Below are 19,628 nucleotides of genomic sequence, written 5' to 3'. Positions count from 1 at the left end.
ACACTTTTTTGGATACTACATGATTCCATATGTGTTATTTCATCATTTTCATGTCTTCACTATTATTCTACAACGTAGAAAATGGTTTTAAAAAATAAAGAAAAACTCTTGAATGAGTAGGTGTGTCCAAACTTTTGACTTGTACAATCCTGCAGTTCCTTATAATGAGAGAAATATAGTGGTTCACTGCATTTCCCTTATCTCCCATTACAGTCAGGTACTAACTGTATGAGTTGTGCAGAGTTACTGGCCACAGCTAGTGACGAGTGTAAGCATTGATGAGACACGGCGTACTGTACAGACAGGAATAAATGAGTGACTGGTTTATGATGCACTACCTCCATTTGTGTTATCACTTTAAACCTGTATGCCTACTTCTGATCGAGCAGATGTGACTTTTCAATGAATCGGTTATCTTAATCTGACTCTGTGCGTGAAAGCGTCATTGAGAGAGCAGAGACAAGGAATGTTGCAGTGGCAGAGGTGTTTCAACCTGCTGTTTGACTGCTACTCCCTGACCAATGGCGCCCCCTGTGGAGAATACTGGAAGTGTTATCAGATGGTGTATGTTATATAGCTGGAGGTTCAGCACTGCACTGCACCACAGAGCAAACCCAGAGCACAGCTCCAGTAAAGACCACCGCTCATCCCAGACAGCAAAATACATACACAACGCCTCCTATATGCAAACAAACACACAAAGTACTACTAATCAAACACTGTAAAGGTAGTACAGTATTATGACATCTAAGCCAACACAACACGGTAAGACAGTGGTCTATTAGTATTATCTGCAGCAACGTCTGACTCTGGCACCCCTCCGTTTGCATCAACAGTGACAAACCTGCGTCATAGATTTATAGATCAAAATACGAGAACAGCCAGCAACTTTTTTTGTTCAATTTCTCGAAAATTAGTAAACTAGACATTCATTTCCTTTTTTAAAAGCATCTGTGACATTTGTCTGTTTCATGGCGAAGCATAAATCCCTAGTTCTCAGGCTCAGAGCCTTGGGCAGCCTGGTCCAGACAACCATAATCAAGAACGAGGGGACTCGTCACCAAGCTCGGGACCTTGGGACCGAACACCTCTCTTTGCAACACCTCCACCAAGCTGACCATCCACCAAGCTGACCCTCATCACAGTGCCCCCCCCAGGGCTGTACTCCCTGTTCATCCACAAATGTGTGGAGACACGCACGACTCTAATCTATCATGAGGTTTGCTGAAGACAAGATGGTGGTAGGCCTGATCACCAACGGCGATGAAACAGCCTACAGTGAGGAAGTCAGAGACCTGGAAGTGTGGTGCCATGACAACAACCTCTCCCTCAACGTCAGCAAGACCAATGAGTTGATCGTGGAGTACAGGAAACAGGGGGGGGGTGCACACCCCCATCCAAATCGACAGTGCCACAGGAGAGAGGGTCAAGAGCTTCAAGATCCTGTGTGTCCACATTACCGGGGACTTAACATGGTCTTCTCACACCATCCTCAGGAGCCTGAAACGATTTGGCATGACCCCTCAGATCCTGCACCATCGAGGGCATACTGATATGGAAACTGCACCGCCGTTGACCAGGAGGCCCTACAGATTGTGATGTGGACGGCCCAGCGCAATCACTGGGGGAGAGCTCCCAGCCTTCCAAGGACGTACATGCCAGGCGGTGTCTGAGAAAGGCCCAAAATTGCCAATGACACCAGCCCCTCGAGACATGGACTGTTCTCCATTCTCCCATCCGGCAGATGGTACTGGTGCATCAATGCTCAGACCAAAAGATTCCTAAACAGCTTCTATCTCCTGGACATAAAATGTTTAAATGGCTAAAAAGTACTGTTCCCCCTCACAATTTACGCTGCTGCTAAAATGATTACTGATTAGATTTATTACTACCACTAAGCTGCTGTCCATTGATTATTGACTGCCATTACCATTAGTATCTATCTATTTATCCTGTTATTGGTCACTATTACTCCTGTTTACATGTATATATTACCATTAGTATATTACTATAAGTATTTATGTATTCCTGCCCTGTTTACATGTATACCCACCAATTATGTCTATACTGTCCCTCTGGCACACTCACACTCTTACACACTCACACTGACACACTCACCACCACGCACACCCCTCCCGTCCACTTCTGCTGCTGCCCTACTATGATTGTTATTATTATTCATGCTGCTACCATTCACTTTCTCCTAATCCCTGCCTACATGTATATATCTACCATAAATACTCCAGTATCGTTGCACATGGTACATTTGGTACTGGCACTGACCCTGTATATAGCTTCCTCTCTTTTTTCTTGTGTTTCTTGTTTTTGTTTGTTTTTATACTATTTTGATATTAAATTATGCACTGTTGGGTAGGGCTTCCAAGTTAAGCATTTCACTGTACTTGTGCATGTGACAAATTGTATGTGAAACTTGGGAATGCCATATGGTGGATAACAAACCAAGGGCAGGGACACACATCCACACTATCACATGGCCCTGAGACTTTGAAGGGCCGATCAGTCATTAACACTGCAGTGTGTGTGTGTGTGTGTGTGTGTGTGTGTGTGTGTGTGTGTGTGTGTGTGTGTGTGTGTGTGTGTGTGTGTGTGTGTGTGTGTGTGTGTGTGTGTGTGTGTGTGTGTGTGTGTGTGTGTGTGTGTGTGTGTGTGTGTGTGTGTTATTGACTGTACGTTTCTTTGTGTGTAACTCTGTGTTGTTGTTTTGGTCTCACTGCTTTGCTTTATCTTGACCAGGTCGCAGTTGTAAATGAGAAATTGTTCTCAACTGGCCTACCTGGTTAAATAGGTGAAATAAAAATACAAATAAAATAAAGTGTTTGCTGACCGGTGGCCGGCGTGGGGGGGTTATGATAACCATGGGGGCATCGGCCGGTTCACACCAGCTGGGAATGACAACAGAGAGGATAATCTAGTGACATATTTGTGCTCTGATTCTAGAAGTGGTCCTAGTACATGACACAGGGATAAAAGCAGAGCTGATATTGATACAGGTAGTGGCGTACTACTGACACCTAGTGGAAGTGCATCACATGGCTTTAGCTATTTTACCATAAGATGTCTTATCTGAGGTGGTAGCAGACTGGTTCTGTTGTTGGCCTCAGAGACTTTCTAACACTTGACTGTCAACAAGGCAGAGAGGCATGTTCTGGCTGAAAGCAGACAGGTAGTTCCTTTAACAAACAAAGGCATCACACTGGTTCTGAACAAAGGCATCACACACAGGAGCCTAACCTTTTGACATGTTTCTCCATATTAACACTCAAGTGCTTTACGGTGGAAAAGGTAAAGGGCACGGCTCCCTTGGCGGTGTTGAAGAGACTGTGTTAGTGCAGCTGGGTTCCACTCTAAGGTCCTACTTCCTGGCTGCAGAGCAGGGGGTGTGAGAGTGATTAAAGGACCGGGGACAGTAGAGAGGGGGACAGGGGGGACAGGGGGTGAGAGTCTGGGTCTGGGTAAGGAGGAAGAGACTTACTATCTCAAAGCACAGTTGGGCGTGGCCAGAGGCGTCCAGAGGATGTCAAAGGGTGTTTTTCTTTCTGAGCTTCCTTCTCCCCATATCAGAAAATATTACATTTTCTCTTGTACCAACCACCTCCATCCATTCCCATCAGGTGGTCATCCTTAACCCTCTAACACCTACCCCCCTTCCTCTACAACATGGTCAGAACTTCCATGGTCCACTGCCCAAACTGATATGTCTTTGATTAACAAATCTTTTCATAGGTCCGATATTTTGATAAATAGAAATGACAACTACTGTCTGTGGTACAAAACTGATATAAAGTCTACTTCATGATCCATGTAGAATACATTAGAAATATTTCATGAGTACTGTAATTTCACTAATTTTACAGCTCAAGAATATGCAGTAAAGCTTCAAGCAAGCCCTCAACACACATTTTCTGTGACCAGTAAGAGAGAGTATTTTTTTTGCCTTGTGTTATCCGAGCCTTCATAACACTATTAATAACACACACACAAAATACCGCCTGACGCCCCGTGTTCTCACTCTAGCCCATCTATTCCTTAAGATGGGCCAGCCAGCCTCTCACCACCTGTTTCTTTCTTCATTTCTAATCAGGTTTCCCTTAATAAAATCGCTGTGACATTTCCTACTCCACCCCCTGCAAATCCCCCCTTCACTGAAAAACAACTACAAAACAAAAGTAAAGCTTTCATTCCGACTGCTCACATTGATGAGGGAGTGTCCTGTCAAAGACCTGCGATGAAATTAGGACTGGAACATACACACACACACACACACACACACACACACACACACACACACACACACACACACACACACACACACACACACACACACACACACACACACACACACACACACACACACACACACACACACACACACACACACACACACACACACACATACAAACAACACCAAAGTAGCAGGTGCTCCTGGTTAAACCTTAATTACATGATTTCTGATTTCTTTGATTGATATGTTAATGACTTTGTCATTAATGCAAAATAAGAAATGCCAGCAGCTCTGTTAATTAATGGATTTATTTGATTAGATATCCTGCTGCATATTTATGCATGTTTTTATTCAGTGGCGCACTGGGTGGAATGGAGATGCACTGGTTGTTTGTGTTGTCACAATGTTGTTACCCCACAGAGATGCACTGACTGTGGAGCTGAGGTGAAGTGGGACATGCCTGAACACAAGCACACACAGATGGAAAGACCGAAATCATTACTTTATCTTTGACAAGAGACCAACAAAAGAGTTGAAATTAAGACCATATTTTATTTGACCAGAAGGTGGCATTCTAGAGCTTCTTTCCACAGTCCAAAAGCACATCATCAGGCAGCAACCGCTTGCTTGACGACTCAAACGGAATTCTCCACTGCTCTATGTTCGCTGCGGAGAAGAAACGAAACATCCGTAGGCGTAGCGTTTGATGGGAGCAAGAAGTTTTGGTAGCCAGGCTAAACAACTGCAGCAGCATTGTCTAACTTTTTAAACTTTGTAATGCAGTCCCATGTGCAGCTGCACAATCCCTTGCTACAGGGTCTGAACAGCATAGCAGCATAACCCCACCTCCACTGCCTGCTAGAGATCATGGAACAACTGTCGTTGTAACTTATCATCTACTACCCAGGCCCATTACACCCTCATCTCACTGGAGACGGCTGTCCATACACGGCTACAGAGATCTACTGTGTGTCCACAACACAGATTCCATGCTGTAGTTGGCCACCCAATATATATACCAGAGGAGGCTGGTGGGAGGAGCTACAGGAGGACAGGCTCATTGTAATGGCTGAAATGGAATCAATGTAAAAGAGTCAAATGTGGTTTTCATATGTTTGAAACCATTCCATTAATTCCATTTCAGTCTTCACAATGAGCCCATAATCATATAGCTCCTCCCACTAGCCTGATATATACTATATATAAATATTGACAGACAGACAGACCAAAATATATGTCTTATCAATATGCTAAACGATGCTCATCAATGGCTTTGATAACTGCTCATTTTCATTCATGAAACTAAGTGAAATGTGATGTAAAAGTGCTAAGTCGGCATTTCCTGCTGTCCCAGTCATCATGAAATATACCGCTGATGCAGCCAGTAATTGATGAAGCAGAGATGTAATGTTTGAGGCGAGTGCCACTAGTGCGACAACAGCCACCAGCTCTGGCAGCGCTGTGCACAAGGTTCCAGTATGAGAAAAGCCTGCAGGTATGTATTACTCCTTAGTCAGCAGTCATTACAAAGGTTCTTAAAGGAGAGGTAGAAAGAAGAGGATGAGGAAAGAGAGGGACACAAAAACATGTCCTCTCTCAATCCTGTCATTTTGAAGTTACCACTGAGTGGATCGGCAGTGAAATCTTGCTCATTGACACAAATACGCTGCAGTGTGAAGACAAAGAGAGAGAGAGAGAGAGAGAGAGAGAGAGAGAGAGAGAGAGAGAGAGAGAGAGAGAGAGAGAGAGAGAGAGAGAGAGAGAGAGAGAGAGAGAGAGAGAGAGATAAATGGAGAGCGACAGAGAGATAAGAGAAGAGAGAGAAAGAGGTAGAGTACCAGACAGACCCATAGGACAGTTCTGCCACAGGACAGTCAGTAAAGCAGGAAGAGGAGTAGGAGAGCATGCAGTGTGTTTACAGTTTCCTCATGTCTGTATGCACAGTACATGTCTGCCAGTGCCACTGTGCACACACTGTAGAAATGCATCAGTATATGTCCATGTGTGCCCCAGCACCCTTGATCAGAGCTTAGCATGAGAGAGAAAGAAGGGGGGTGTCTCTCTCCCTCCTGCCCCCCTCTCCATCTCTCCCCCTTCCCACCCCCTCCGACCCCCTTTGAGTGGACCCCTTACCTTGCGCTTTTTATCCCGCGATCGGTTCCTCTTCTTGGCCTTCTCCTCCTCCTTCTGCAGGCGCTCCGCCTCGAGCTGGATTTTTAATTCCTTGTTCTTCACGAGATGTTTGGCGGCTTGTGCCATATTTCAGCCTGGTTGAGACGACTGTCTGTGGAGATGAAGGTGGTAGAGGCCTGGCGAGGTCCTGGGTTGGGGCTGGGGCTTGGGGGTTGCAGTGCTGGAGGTCCTGGGTTGGGGCTGGGGAGCTGGGAGGCTGCAGTGCTGGAGGTCCTGCCTGCCGCGGGCAGACCCTGACGCTGATGGTGCCGGTGTGTGTTCCTTCGTATGGCCCTGCAGCGTCTGAGAGAGCGTGTTCACACTCTGCCTCCTCCTCTTCAGCAGTGCAGCACAGTCACACAAAAACATAAAAAACACACGTAAAAAAACTGCCTCTCTCTCACTTGCTCACTGTGCTGCTCCCTCCCTCTCCATCTCTCTGTATTGCTGCTCCCCCTCCCTCTCTATCTCATTGCTCCCCCTCCCTCCATTGGTACCCATACAGGCTGTCTGTCGCAATGTGTGTGTGTGTGTGTGTGTGTGTGTGTGTGTGTGTGTGTGTGTGTGTGTGTGTGTGTGTGTGTGTGTGTGTGTGTGTGTGTGTGTGTGTGTGTGTGTGTGTGTGTGTGTGTGTGTGTGTGTGTGTGTGTGTGTGTGTGTGTGTGTGTGTGTGTGTGTGTGTGTGTGTGTGTGTGTGTGTGTGTGTGTGTGTGTGTGTGAGTGAGTGTGTGTGTGAGTGTGGTGCTTATGTGTGCAATAACAGATCATTCTATATCACACTCTGAGCTGCAGTAATAACACCAGCAAGCCTGCTACAAGCTCAAGCTTTCTCTCCCGCTCTCTCTTTCTCTCCTTTCCTTGGTCACTCTCTCTTCGTCTCTTCTCTCAATCTCTCTCTCATGTACACTAGAGGGGCACCATATGGACAGCAGAGAGAGAAGCTACTTCTGTATCATGGTCAAAGTGTGTGTATATCTAAACATGTGCAGGCGTCAGTCAGTATGTGTTTGTGTAGCATGCAGAGAGGGGGACTGACGGAGGTTGCACCTGTTCACTGGTATCGCTACGGTCGTTTTTCGAGCGAACCCTCTGCTCTCACTTTCCAAACCACCCCTCCCCCTCTCTCTTCTCCCTCTCTCTCCTCCCCCTGCAATGCTGCTGATGCAGGCAAAACAGATCCTTTAACATCTCTCTGTCCCTGACTCTGTTCATCACATGCAGCACACAAATACAGTACACACACACACACACACATGCACATGCACACACAGATAGGGAGATCTTTCTGTCTTAATTCATTGATCATTTCAGAGCAAATTAACTATTGCAGGAGGGAATGGAGAGAAGGAGAGAGGAAGGGGAGAGAGGTAAGATGTTGGAATTCAATTCAATAGAGGGAGATTTTTGCTTCTTTCATTATCTCATACTGCCCTGTTGTATGGACCCCTGGAGGGCAGTGCGACAGTCATTGGCACAAACACATGATTCCATCTCACCAGCATCACTGACATTGTTGAATCTCTCTCTCTCTCTCTCTCTCTCTCTCTCTCTCTCTCTCTCTCTCTCTCTCTCTCTCTCTCTCTCTCTCTCTCTCTCTCTCTCTCTCTCTCTCTCTCTCTCTCTCTCTCTCTCTCTCTCTCTCTCTCTCTCTCTCTCTCTCTCTCTCTCTCTCTCTCTCTCTCCCATTCTCTTCTTTCTCTTCTTTTTCTTGCATTCTTCTTCATTCTCCCTCTCTAACTTTCTCACCCTCTACCAAAATGTCTTACCATTACTGCAGAATAATGAATTATGCTGAACCAAATTTGCATACAAGTTTCTTCCTTAGAGAGGAGGAAATTAAGTCCCTCGCATGAAAATTAAATTTGTATTCAGTGAATCAAATGACTTTGCCTTGTATCAAGGATGTGTTTTAAGGTCTTTCGAACATTGAACCCTCTCATTGTGCTGCTACATTTCTCCTTCACACTCTACCTGGTCTCACTCTCTCTCTCTCTCCCTCCCCTCCTCTCTTTCTCCTGCAAAAGCATCCCCTCATCTGATAGTAGCTCACTATTCTGCAGAATCATATAGATGAACAGGTCTGGTGTTATTGCCTTCTGTCTACAGTGCTACTTTAGCTGCCTGTCACACCGTGATCTGTTTAACTTGTCTTTGTACTTGTCTCCACCCCCCTCCAGGTGTCGCCCATCTTACCCATTATCTCCAGTGTATTTATACCTGTGTTCTCTGTTAGTCTGTTGCCAGTTTGTTTTGTCCGTCAAGCCTACAGCGGTTTTCCCCTTGCTCCTGTCTATTTCTAGTTCCTGTTTTCCCGGTTTTGACCATTCTGCGTGCCCTGACCCTGAGCCTGCCTGCCGTTCTGTACCTTTTGGACTCTGATCTGGATTACTGACCTCTGCCTGCCCTTGACCCATTGTTTTGCCTGCCCCTTGTTCTAGTAATAAACGTTTGTTACTTCGACACTGTCTGCGTCTGGGTCTTCCCTGAAACGTGATACTGCCAATGCAGTGCCCTTGGGGCATCTACATTTTAACAGTCACATAAATCCTTTTAGTATGCACCAACACAAATAAATACATTTGTTTGTTTAGGCAGGTCTTAAGAAACATTATGATATTAAGAAAATGTATTTCAAAATAACACAATATAATTGTTTGAGCTTAATTATGTTACTGAGCAACAGGATAAATATAATAAATAGTAACAGCAGCAAATATGGTGATTGTGTAAGTGTATGTGTTGTTGTGTGTGAGAGTGTTTGTGTGTGTGTATAAGCTTCACTGTGTGTGTGTGCATTTGTGTGTGTTGGGGGGGGGTGAGAGTGTCACTGTATGTGTGGGTAGAATCTATGAGTGTGTATATAGTCAGTGCAGATGGGTGTAGGAAGTCAAACCTAGATTAGCTGTTCATTGGCGGTCTTATTGCTTGAAGGTAGGAGTTGTCCCGGAGCCTGTTGGTTTGAGACCTGATGCTACGGTACCACTTCCTAGACGGTGGCGGGCAGAACAGTCCATGGTTGAAGTCTTTGACCCCCAAAAATTCCTCAGACACTGTCTGGTAGTAGATGGCTGGGAGCTCGCCCCCAGTGATGTACTGGGCCATCCACGTCACCCTCTGTAGAGACTTATGACTGAGGGCGGTGCAGTGGCTGTACCATGTGGTGATGCAGCCAGACATAATGCTCTCAATAGTTCATCTGTATAAGTTCCAGACAATCGGAAGGGCCATGCCAAATCTCTTCAGCTGCCTGAGGCGCTGCTCCGTATTCTTTATGACTGTATCCGTGTGATGGGATGTTAAGTCCTCAGTGATATGTATGTACATATAGGAACTTGAAGTTTTTGACCCTCTCTGCTGCAGCCCTGTCAATGTGGATGGGAGCATGCTCCCCCCTATTCTTCCTATAGTCCACGATCAGCTCATTGGTTTTGCTGACGTGAAGGAAGAGGTCATTGACCTGGCACCATTCTGCCAGAGCTCAAACCTCCTCAATGTAGGCTTTCTCATAATTGTTGTCGATCAGGCCTTCTGCCATCGTGTCGTCAGCAAACTTGATGAGGGTGTTGGTGTCATGTTTGACCACACAGTTGTGGGTGAACAGGGAGTACTGGAGGGGACTAAGCACACACCTTTGGTGGGCCCCCGTGCTGAAAGTCAGCATGGCAGAGGTGTTGTTGCCTACCACCTCAGGTCTGCCCATAAGGAAGTTCAGGTTCCAATTGCAGAGGGTGGTGTTCATTGTGTTACCCCTCTCTCCCATTACAGTCAGGGACTAAAATTATGAGTAGTGCAGAGTAACTGACCCCATCTAGTGGAGAGTGTAAGCATTGATGATACAGGGGGTACAGGACAGAGAGGGGTCAGCACTGACAGAGAACAGTACACCAGCCCCAACAGAATAAAAGAGGGACTGGTTAATGAGACACTACCTCCATTTGTGTTATCACTGTATGAAAGGCCCAGCAGAACCTGTGCTCCAAAGGCCAATATGGGATACAGGCCCTTTAAGAGCTGCCAGTGCTCCTGCGATTTAAAAATGTCTGTCATTGCTGGCATTGAACTCCACCTTCTCACCTGTTGTTGGATCCATGCCATCTTACCCAGAAACAATTAATACTTTTATTTCCTTTGAGTGTGTGAAAAGAACCAACCACACACACACACTGAATATAATAAACCTCACCATGAGTGAGACTGAAGAGGATTCCATTCTTGTTATTTCTTGATTCCATCTAACCATCTAACCGTGGTTCACCTGTTCACCAAGTCAACCTCCTAGCCTAACCAGTCACCCAAGTGCCCACAATAATTTGAATCACTGTAAACCTGTAGGCCAACTTCTGATAAAGAAAATATGATTTTTCAATTAATCTGTTATCTTAATCCGACGACGTGACTGAAAATGTAATTGAGAGGGCAGAAAAAAGGAATGTTGCAGTGGGAGAAGTGTTTCAACCTGCTGTCTGACTGCTACTCACTGACCAATGGCGCCCCCTGTGGAGAATACTGGAAGTGTTATCAGATGGTGTATGTTATATAGCTGGAGGTTCAGCACTGCACTGCACCACAGAGCAAACCCAGAGCACAGCTCCAGTAAAGACCACCGCTCAACCCAGACAGCAAAATACATACACAACGCCTCCTATATGCAAACAAACACACAAAGTACTACTAATCAAACACTGTAAAGGTAGTACAGTATTATGACATCTAAGCCAACACACCACGGGACGGTGATCTGTTAGTATTACAGTAGTTGCAGCAACGTCTGACTCAGGCATCCCTCTGTTTGCGTCAGCAATGACAAACCTGCGTCATAGATTTACATATTAAAATACGAGAACGCCAGCATCTTCTTTTTGTTCATATTCTCCATGTCTAGCAAATTAGTAAACTAGATGATTAATACCCATACAGCCCTTCTGACATTTAGTTCCTTTTCAAAAGCATCTCTGACATTTGCTTCATCTGCTTCATGGCGGAGCATAAATCCCTAGAGCTCAGGCTCAGAGCTTTGGAGTGTCTCCTCTGGTGAGCCTGTCAGTGCTGGGCTGCCTGGTCCTGACACAGCATCAGGAGAGGGGACTGATTGGGAATGCCATATGGTGGATAACAAACCAAGGGCAGGGAATCACATCCACACTCTCACACAGCCCTGGCACTCAGACATGTAATCTGAAGGGCTGATCAGTCACTAATACTGCAGTGTGTGTGTGTGTGTGTGTGTGTGTGTGTGTGTGTGTGTGTGTGTGTGTGTGTGTGTGTGTGTGTGTGTGTGTGTGTGTGTGTGTGTGTGTGTGTGTGTGTGTGTGTGTGTGTGTGTGTGTGTGTGTGTGTGTGTGTGTGTGTGTGTGTGTGTGTGTGTGTGTGTGTGTGTGTGTGTGTGTGTGTGTGTGTGTGTGTGTGTGTGCGCAGTCGTGGCCAAAAGTTTTGAGAATGACACAATTATACATTTTCACAAAGTTTGCTGCCTCAGTGTCTTTAGATATTATTGTCAGATGTTACTATGTAATACTGAAGTATAATTACAAGCATTTCATAAGTGTCAAAGGCTTTTATTGACAATTACATGAAGTTGATGCAAAGAGTCAATATTTGCAGTGTTGACCCTTCTTTTTCAAGACCTCTGCAATCCGCCCTGGCATGCTGTCAATTAACTTCTGGGCCACATCCTGACTGATGGCAGCCCATTCTTGCACAATCAAGGCTTGGAGTTTGACAGAATTTGTGGGGTTTTGTTTGTCCACCCGCCTCTTGAGGATTGACCACAAGTTCTCAATGGGATTAAGGTCTGGGGAGTTTCCTGGCCATTGACCCAAAATATCAATGTTTTGTTCCCCGAGCCACTTAGTTATCACTTTTGCCTTATGGCAAGGTGCTCCATCATGCTGGAAAAGGCATTGTTTGTCACCAAACTGTTCCTGGATGGTTGGGAGATGTTGCTCTCGAGGATGTGTTAGTACAATTCTTTATTCATGGCTGTGTTCTTAAGCAAAATTATGAGTGAGCCCACTCCCTTGGCTGAGAAGAAACCCCACACATGAATGGTCTCAGGATGCTTTACTGTTGGCATGACACAGGACTGATGGTAACACTCACCTTGTCTTCTCCGGAGAAGCTTTTTTACGGATGCCCGGAAAATTACTTTACCCCAGTCCTCAGCAGTCCAATCCCTGTACTTTTTGGAGAATATCAGTCTGTCCATGATGTTTTTCCTGGAGAGAAGTGGCTTCTTTGCTGCCCTTCTTGACACCAGGCCATCATCCAAAAGTCTTTGCCTCACTGTGCATGCAGATGCACTCTCACCTGCCTGCTGCCATTCCTGAGCAAGCTCTGTACTGGTGGTGCCCCGATCCCGCAGCTGAATCAACTTCAGCTTGCTGGACTTTCTTGGGGGCCCTGAAGTCTTCTTCACAACAATTGAACCACTCTCCTTGAAGTTCTTGATGATCCGATAAATGGTTGATTTAGGTGCAATCTTACTGGCAGCAATATCCTTGCCTGTGAAGCCCTTTTTGTGCAAAGCAATGATGACGTCACGTGTTTCCTTGCAGGTAACCATGATTGACAAAGGAAGAACAATGATTCCAAGCACCACCCTCCTTTTGAAGCTTCCAGTCTGTTATTCGAACTCAATCAGCATGACAGAGTGATCTCCAGCGTTGTCTTCGTCAAAACTCACACCTGTGTTAACGAGAGAATCACTGACATGATGTCAGCTGGTCCTTTTGTGGCAGGGCTGAAATGCATTGGAAATGTTTTGGGGGGATTTAGTTAATTTGCATGGCAAAGAGGGACTTCATAACATTCTGGAGTATATGCAAATTGCCATCATACAAACTGAGGCAGCAGACTTTGTGAAAATTTATGTTTGTGTCATTCTCAAAACATTTGGCCACGACTGTACGTCAGTGGAGGCTGCTGAGGGGAGGATGGCTCATAATAATGGCTGGAATGGAGTGTAATGGCTGGAATGGAGTGAATGGAATGGTGTTTGATACCATTCCATTCACTCCATTCCTGCCGTTATTATGAGCCGTCCGCTGGTGTACACGTTGTATGTGTGTGTGTGTGTTGACCAGTGGCCAGTGTGGGCAGGCCTGAGGGTGTTATGATAACCATGGGGTAAGTGTTGGGTATCGCCGGGTCACACCAACTGGGAATGACAACAGCCTAGGGCAGCTTGGCAACCACCACTGTTCTGTCTCATGCCTCTGATGACTATGGCACCACTACTGCTAAGTGGCGGAGAGAAATCAATATCAAAACATAAAGGGTTGGGATGTACAGGCTCTTGTTAAAGCCAGGGTTATTCTACTGCTCTTCCCTCGAAACACAACAAGGGCTTACCAATGATATATATAAACCTTGGATTGCTGATGCTATGTATTGGCCAATGAAATTCTTTGAAGCCACTGGCCAGCCATATTGGTACCCCCCAGAAGAAGCAGTCCTCCATAGAAATGAATTAAATGTTGCAATGACAAAATTACAAGTATTTAAGTATTTTTAGTTGTTGTAGTGGGAAAAGTAACATTAGAACTTTAAAAAAGATATACTTTAAGAACAAAAATTATTTATGTTTAGCTCAAATAATATAGTATGGATTAAGGTATCTATAATATAATACATGTGGCAAAAACAAACGTAAACATTAATAAATGCATTTCGATAGCTTCCCAAAAAAATGTACAACGGTGGTTGAGTGCGAAGACGGAGGTGCAGTGGCTTCAAAACAGCGCCCCCTATCAGTCATCTAGCATACATACAAATAATTGGGTTTAACCCCCGAAGCCTGAGGAAATTGCCCCCTATCTTACTATAAACACATGTCCATTCGCTGGTCAAAACAACAGCTTTATATGTTTTTTTGCCTATGGAAATTATTTATTTTACTAAATAAAAAGAAATGTGTTCTAAACCCAAGGAATGTCTACAAACAAGCTAAGAAATGTTCAATCAACTGAAACCTCTAACTCAGTGGTACTGAATGAAAAAAAAGCCCCAGCTTGGCTTTAGTAAAGAGCAACCTGGTCTCAGACAAAATCGTATTATATTTTACAAAATCCAAGCCACTCCTTTTAGTATGATATGTTACTTTGCGTTAGGTTACATTAAATTGACATACCAACGTAATAGCAGTTGTACAATATAATACAAATTGTAGGACATATAGTATTCTACATCTTGACTGGTTAGTATGATATATTACGTTCGACTGCTTTAGTATGATATATTACGTTCGACTGCTTTAGTATGATATATTATGTTTGACTGTTTTAGTATGATATATTATGTTCGACTGCTTTAGTATGATATATTGTGTTTGACTGTTTTAGTATGATATATTATGTTTGACTGTTTTAGTATGATATATTATGTTGAACTGTTTTAGAATGATATGCTATGTTCAGCTGCTTTGTTGTGGTATATTACGGTCGACTGCTTAGCTTTAGTATTTTATATTATGTTTGACTGCTTTAGCATGATAAACACTACATGACCAGAAGTATGTGGAAACCTGCTCGTTGAACATCTCGTTCCAAAATCATGGGCATTAATATGGAATTGGTCCACCCTTTGCTGCCTTAACAGCCTCCACTCTTCTGGGAAAGCTTTCCACTAGATGTTGCAACATTGCTGCAGGGACTTGCTTCCATTCAGCCACAAGAGCATTAGTGAGGTTGGGCACTGATGTTGGGTGATTAGGCCTGGATGGCAGTCAGCGTTCCAATTCAGGGCTCTGTGCAGGCCTGTCAAGTTCTTCCACACCGATCACGACAAATAATTTCTGTATGGACCTTGCTTTGTGCATTGTCCTGCTTAAACAGGAAAGGGCTACGTTTAGGATTTGAGCTTGTCACGGATCCCTCCGGTACTGTTGCTCATTCCGTGCACCAGTTTCGGAGGTCTACGTCACCAGCTTCTAGGCACTGAACTGTGTCATTACGCACACCTGGTTCCAATTCCTCACTGATTGCATTTGTATAAATGTGCCCTTTGTTTCACCATTGGGCTGTCGATTATTGTTCCCATGTCCGTTGTGCTTGTGAGTACCTGTGCTGTTTTGACTTTCGTGCCGTTTGGATGGTGCATACATGATTACGGATCTCGCCCCGTGTATTTATTTTAGGTACTCCTCGCTCTTTTTGTTTGGGTTTCAACCCTGTGTTTTGTATAAGTGTTTGTTTGGTCTTCGTCCCCATGCCTTTACATGGCACGCTGTAATTTGGGTCAATAAAAACCCCTATTATGCATTCCTGCGCCTGTCTCCCGAACCTTCACACAACATGAGAGAGCAGCTCTGGGGGAAAGACGTTTTACTGCTAACCAATTAGTTCCCTCTGCCAAAACCACAGCCATAACCATTGGCTGGATTGTTCCATTAATCAAATCTCAGGAAGTAACTACACACATGAGCAAGTGAGGATGAGGTAAATAAAACCAAAACAATATAATTGAAAGCAATCGTCTCTTTCTTCTGGGTACATCTTTCTTTTGTGTGAAAATGCATGACAGTAGTTTGCTTATCATATAATGGTACATTTCAGACTAATTCAAGACCAGCCATTGCATTGACAGACGCTATTCATCCCAGCTTATTATCAACTTTATTATCAACTGGCTAGCTTTATCAGGCAGCTTTAGATGCGAAGGGAAAATGCATATATTTGCTAGTTAACCATCTGTTGCTAAAGATTAAATAAAGGCCATTACTTAGCTAGCTATCTAGCTAAATTGAAACTGCTAGCTAACTCCCACCATCATTACTGCAGAGTAGCTAATGTTAGCTAGGTTTCTAAAAAATAAAACTTTGATTCGCTAGCTATAGTTTAAAGACTTGTTACTGACTTTTGAACACTTTTTGTCAACGTTAATGGGATTTATCTGTTAATTGAATGATTGGAATATTCCACCCTGAAACCACATAACTGTATGGAATTGATTAGAATGTATACAATTATAATCAATAAATGTATAGTCTCTAAAGTGTCTTAAACACATACTGTCTGAGCAAGATTCGGTGCCATCCTTGGCTAGGGCCACTGAGAGATTTGGGAAAGGACAGGGAGTGATTCTCACGGTCCTTAATCTTTGTCGGCTGGGTAGCAGGACATTGTGTGCTAATGTTAGTGTGAATGTGTGTGCGTATGTTAGTGTGAATGTGTGTGCATAGGACCTAATGTTTGTGTGGTGAACGTATGTGCGTAAGAAGCCAGTATAAAATGACTGGTTTTGTACAACAGACCAGCGCTCTCGTGAATAAACCTTATTGACTATTTTAGCTGGGCCTCCTTCTGTTTCATTTCAATCAGTTTCTTACAAATCCTGATGAGCAGACTTAGTTTAATTGAATTGGTTTATTGATAGAGGAATTTTAAATTCCCTTATGTTTTATTGCCAAAACCAATTAAATTCGCACTCATTTCTAATTCATGATAAGTTGTAAGTTTATCATTTGCATGAATTAGCAAGAGACCAGTCTTAAAAAACAAGTTCAGCATTTATTCTCGATGAGTACTGAATGCTCACACACATTACCACAGGTTATAAACTGAAAATGACGTCAGCGTTTTCCAAACGTTCCGTTTCACAAACAGAGGGCCCCTCTAATTCTCAAGCCTCCGCATTATCAGCACGAAGTCAAGGCCAGTCAGCATAAATCAACATTCCCGGCCATTTTGGAGATGGCCCGTTCCCACCACCTGGAGATTTGTACAACTGAATGAACTTAAAGAACAGACCTTCATTGTTACTTAACTTCCTGACTACATTATATACAATTGTGAAAGGGAGCAAGAGGGACAGTACATTATAGCATTTGGACTCGTCAGTTTCTGATTGGAATGTATACATAATTAGTCATTTCAAACATATTTTCCTCTATCAATCCTCCCTTTGATCAAATATTATACATTCAATTCTACATCTAGCTTTATTTAATCATAAAAAATGAAAGTATAAACGAACTTATCTAACCTTTTTATAGAGGTTTATCAGATTATCATATGAATAGACAAATAATCAACAAATCAATTATGTTTATCCAACTCTCCACATTTCATTAATCAATTCTAACCTTAACTCCAACTGTTTTTAAATCTACATCAGAATCATAACTCTTCCTTCCAGGATTCTTTTTTGTTTTTCTTTTTACAATCTTTATTTAAAAAAAACAGTTTAATCATTGAAACAAATTCCCCTTCATCTCAACACTATTCTCATCAAACATAAATTCCCCACAAATGACAGATCCGGATTCATCCACTTCCTCTGTAGACATGCCTTCAGTACTCCACAGGTCAGAATCTGGAATCGGCCCATAACGCACCATCCGTTGGGTCATTGATCTTTCCAGAGTCCTGGAAACAAGGCCTCGCACACAGGGAATTAGACAACAGCCGCATAAAATTAAAACAGTCATACAGGTTGATACAGCCCAAAACACCAAATTTTTCCATAAATACTGTCTACCCAATTTAGTTCAGAGAAGTATCCACCCCAGAGTTTCTGCCAACCCGTGAGCCAGGGTGGTCAAACCAGCTGAGGCTTCGGGCACTGATTCGTCCGGAGCCGTGCTACCTGGGATGTAAGACATGGTCCTGATTATCACGCCCACTTCCTCCTTTTATCTAATGCAATTCTATTCTGTCAGGTCTTCCAGCTGATTGCTTCAGTCTGTTCTACAAAACCTTTAACAACACCTTTGGTATTCCTGCTAAAGCGCTGTTGATTACCATAACTATAATTACACACCTCGTGGAACCCCAATGTTATCAATATATACTGTCGTCAAAAGACCCAGATGGAGCATCTCTCTCGTTTTGGCTAACTTCACGTCTTGGTGTTGTATGAGTGTAAAAGGCATTCCTAAATGTACTAGAGCGCATAGCCCAGTCCAATCAGTCGGTAATACCGACCACAAATTCATTCCCCCGCACAACCACCAGATGTCAGCCCTGGCCACCTTCAACATTTTGAAATCTCCAGAGTTCAACCAGCCTGTCAAATCAGACATGGTCTCGTCAGTGGTAATATTCTCTGTCTTATTGCAGGTACCAACTTCCCCCACGTATTTCCCGTGTGTACTGTATCTGGCCAAACAGTAATATTCTCCTCTCGTCACGGTAAAGGGAGGAAGTCTTGATTTAAATGGAACCTGGGGATATAAATAGTGTAAATCAATACAGCTATCATTACTTGGCATTCCTGCTTTCATGAACAGCTTTACCATACATGCCATTCCCTTACTATACTTTACCTGGTCCCAAATTGAGTGTATGGGTTTACATAGCCATCCCTTTCAGTGTGAGCTATGACCTGGTTCCACGACTTACACGGTGATTTACACAAATACTTCCCATAGAGTCCCATGGTTCTAGACTGCCAAGGGGTGAATGACCCCAATTGATCTACACAAAATTCTACTGAGAGATCCTTGCCCAATTCCACCCTCACTTCCTTACTATTTTGTTTCAGTGACCTTCAGAGAATCTTAGGTAACATCCCATTTCCCTCATCTAGCACATGAGTCAAATTATCCTCTTTGGCACTTTCCGGGGATCATGGTGAATCAGGAATATGGCCCCCACAATAAAACAGCTCAGGACGGTCAGTGCACACGTGAAGCCCCACCCTCTCCCCGAGAACATATCAACAGCCAGAGGCCAAGCCATCACTTCACTTCTATGAACGCTCACAGCTGGGGAAAGGTCAGGTATAGGGAATCTTCAGAAGGAGTTTGACCCCGTTCCATATGGGTCACGGTTCCTCTCCTTCCCCTGTGACCGCTCGACAGTGCCAGTATGACTCACCCCCCTACAATGTGTGACATGTACCCAGGTAGCTCTTTCGGCTATTCTCACCGCGAAGGCAGTCACCAGTAGTACTTGGAATGGTCCCTCCCACCGAGGCTGCTTCCAGTTTTTTTCTTCAATGATTGGATCCAGATCCAGTCTCCTGGTTGAATCTCGTGTGCCACCTCCCTCTAATTCTCCTGCTGGGCATAAAACTTTTGACATACGTGTTTGATTAATGAACAACCTCCTCATGTGTCCCACCATACTGCTTTCTATTTCTAATCGCCCTAATTGGGGCATTCTATAGGGTCTACCAAAAACCTTCTCAAATGGAGATAGCCCCTCCCTATCAGGGGTTATTCTAATAGTCATTAACACTATGGGCAGGCATTTTATCCCGTTCATTCCAGTAC

General features: G+C 44.0%; 1 protein-coding gene across 14 annotated transcripts in view; it reads right to left on the bottom strand.

Annotated features, from left to right (window-relative positions):
* Nucleotides 1–6,776, bottom strand: part of LOC124036354 (ankyrin-1-like) — a 217,481-nt gene extending 210,705 nt beyond the window's left edge. For 6 of the 14 annotated variants that reach the window (XM_046350825.1, XM_046350829.1, XM_046350843.1 and 3 more), the window contains exon 1: nt 6,377–6,770. In XM_046350825.1, coding sequence (XP_046206781.1) covers nt 6,377–6,502 — 126 coding nt within the window. In that variant the 5' untranslated portion in view covers nt 6,503–6,770. Of the gene's footprint in view, nt 1–6,376 lie in introns of all 14 variants that reach the window. The other 8 variants (XM_046350823.1, XM_046350824.1, XM_046350827.1 and 5 more) reach the window with 5 other exon arrangements.
* Between the last annotated feature and the right edge of the window lie 12,852 nt (nt 6,777–19,628).

The sequence above is a fragment of the Oncorhynchus gorbuscha genome, linkage group LG05 (genome assembly GCF_021184085.1).
Source record: "Oncorhynchus gorbuscha isolate QuinsamMale2020 ecotype Even-year linkage group LG05, OgorEven_v1.0, whole genome shotgun sequence".
Classification (NCBI taxonomy): Eukaryota; Metazoa; Chordata; class Actinopteri; order Salmoniformes; family Salmonidae; genus Oncorhynchus; species Oncorhynchus gorbuscha.
Note: the sequence above shows the minus strand (reverse complement) of the source record. Positions and strands in the feature narration are given on the sequence as shown.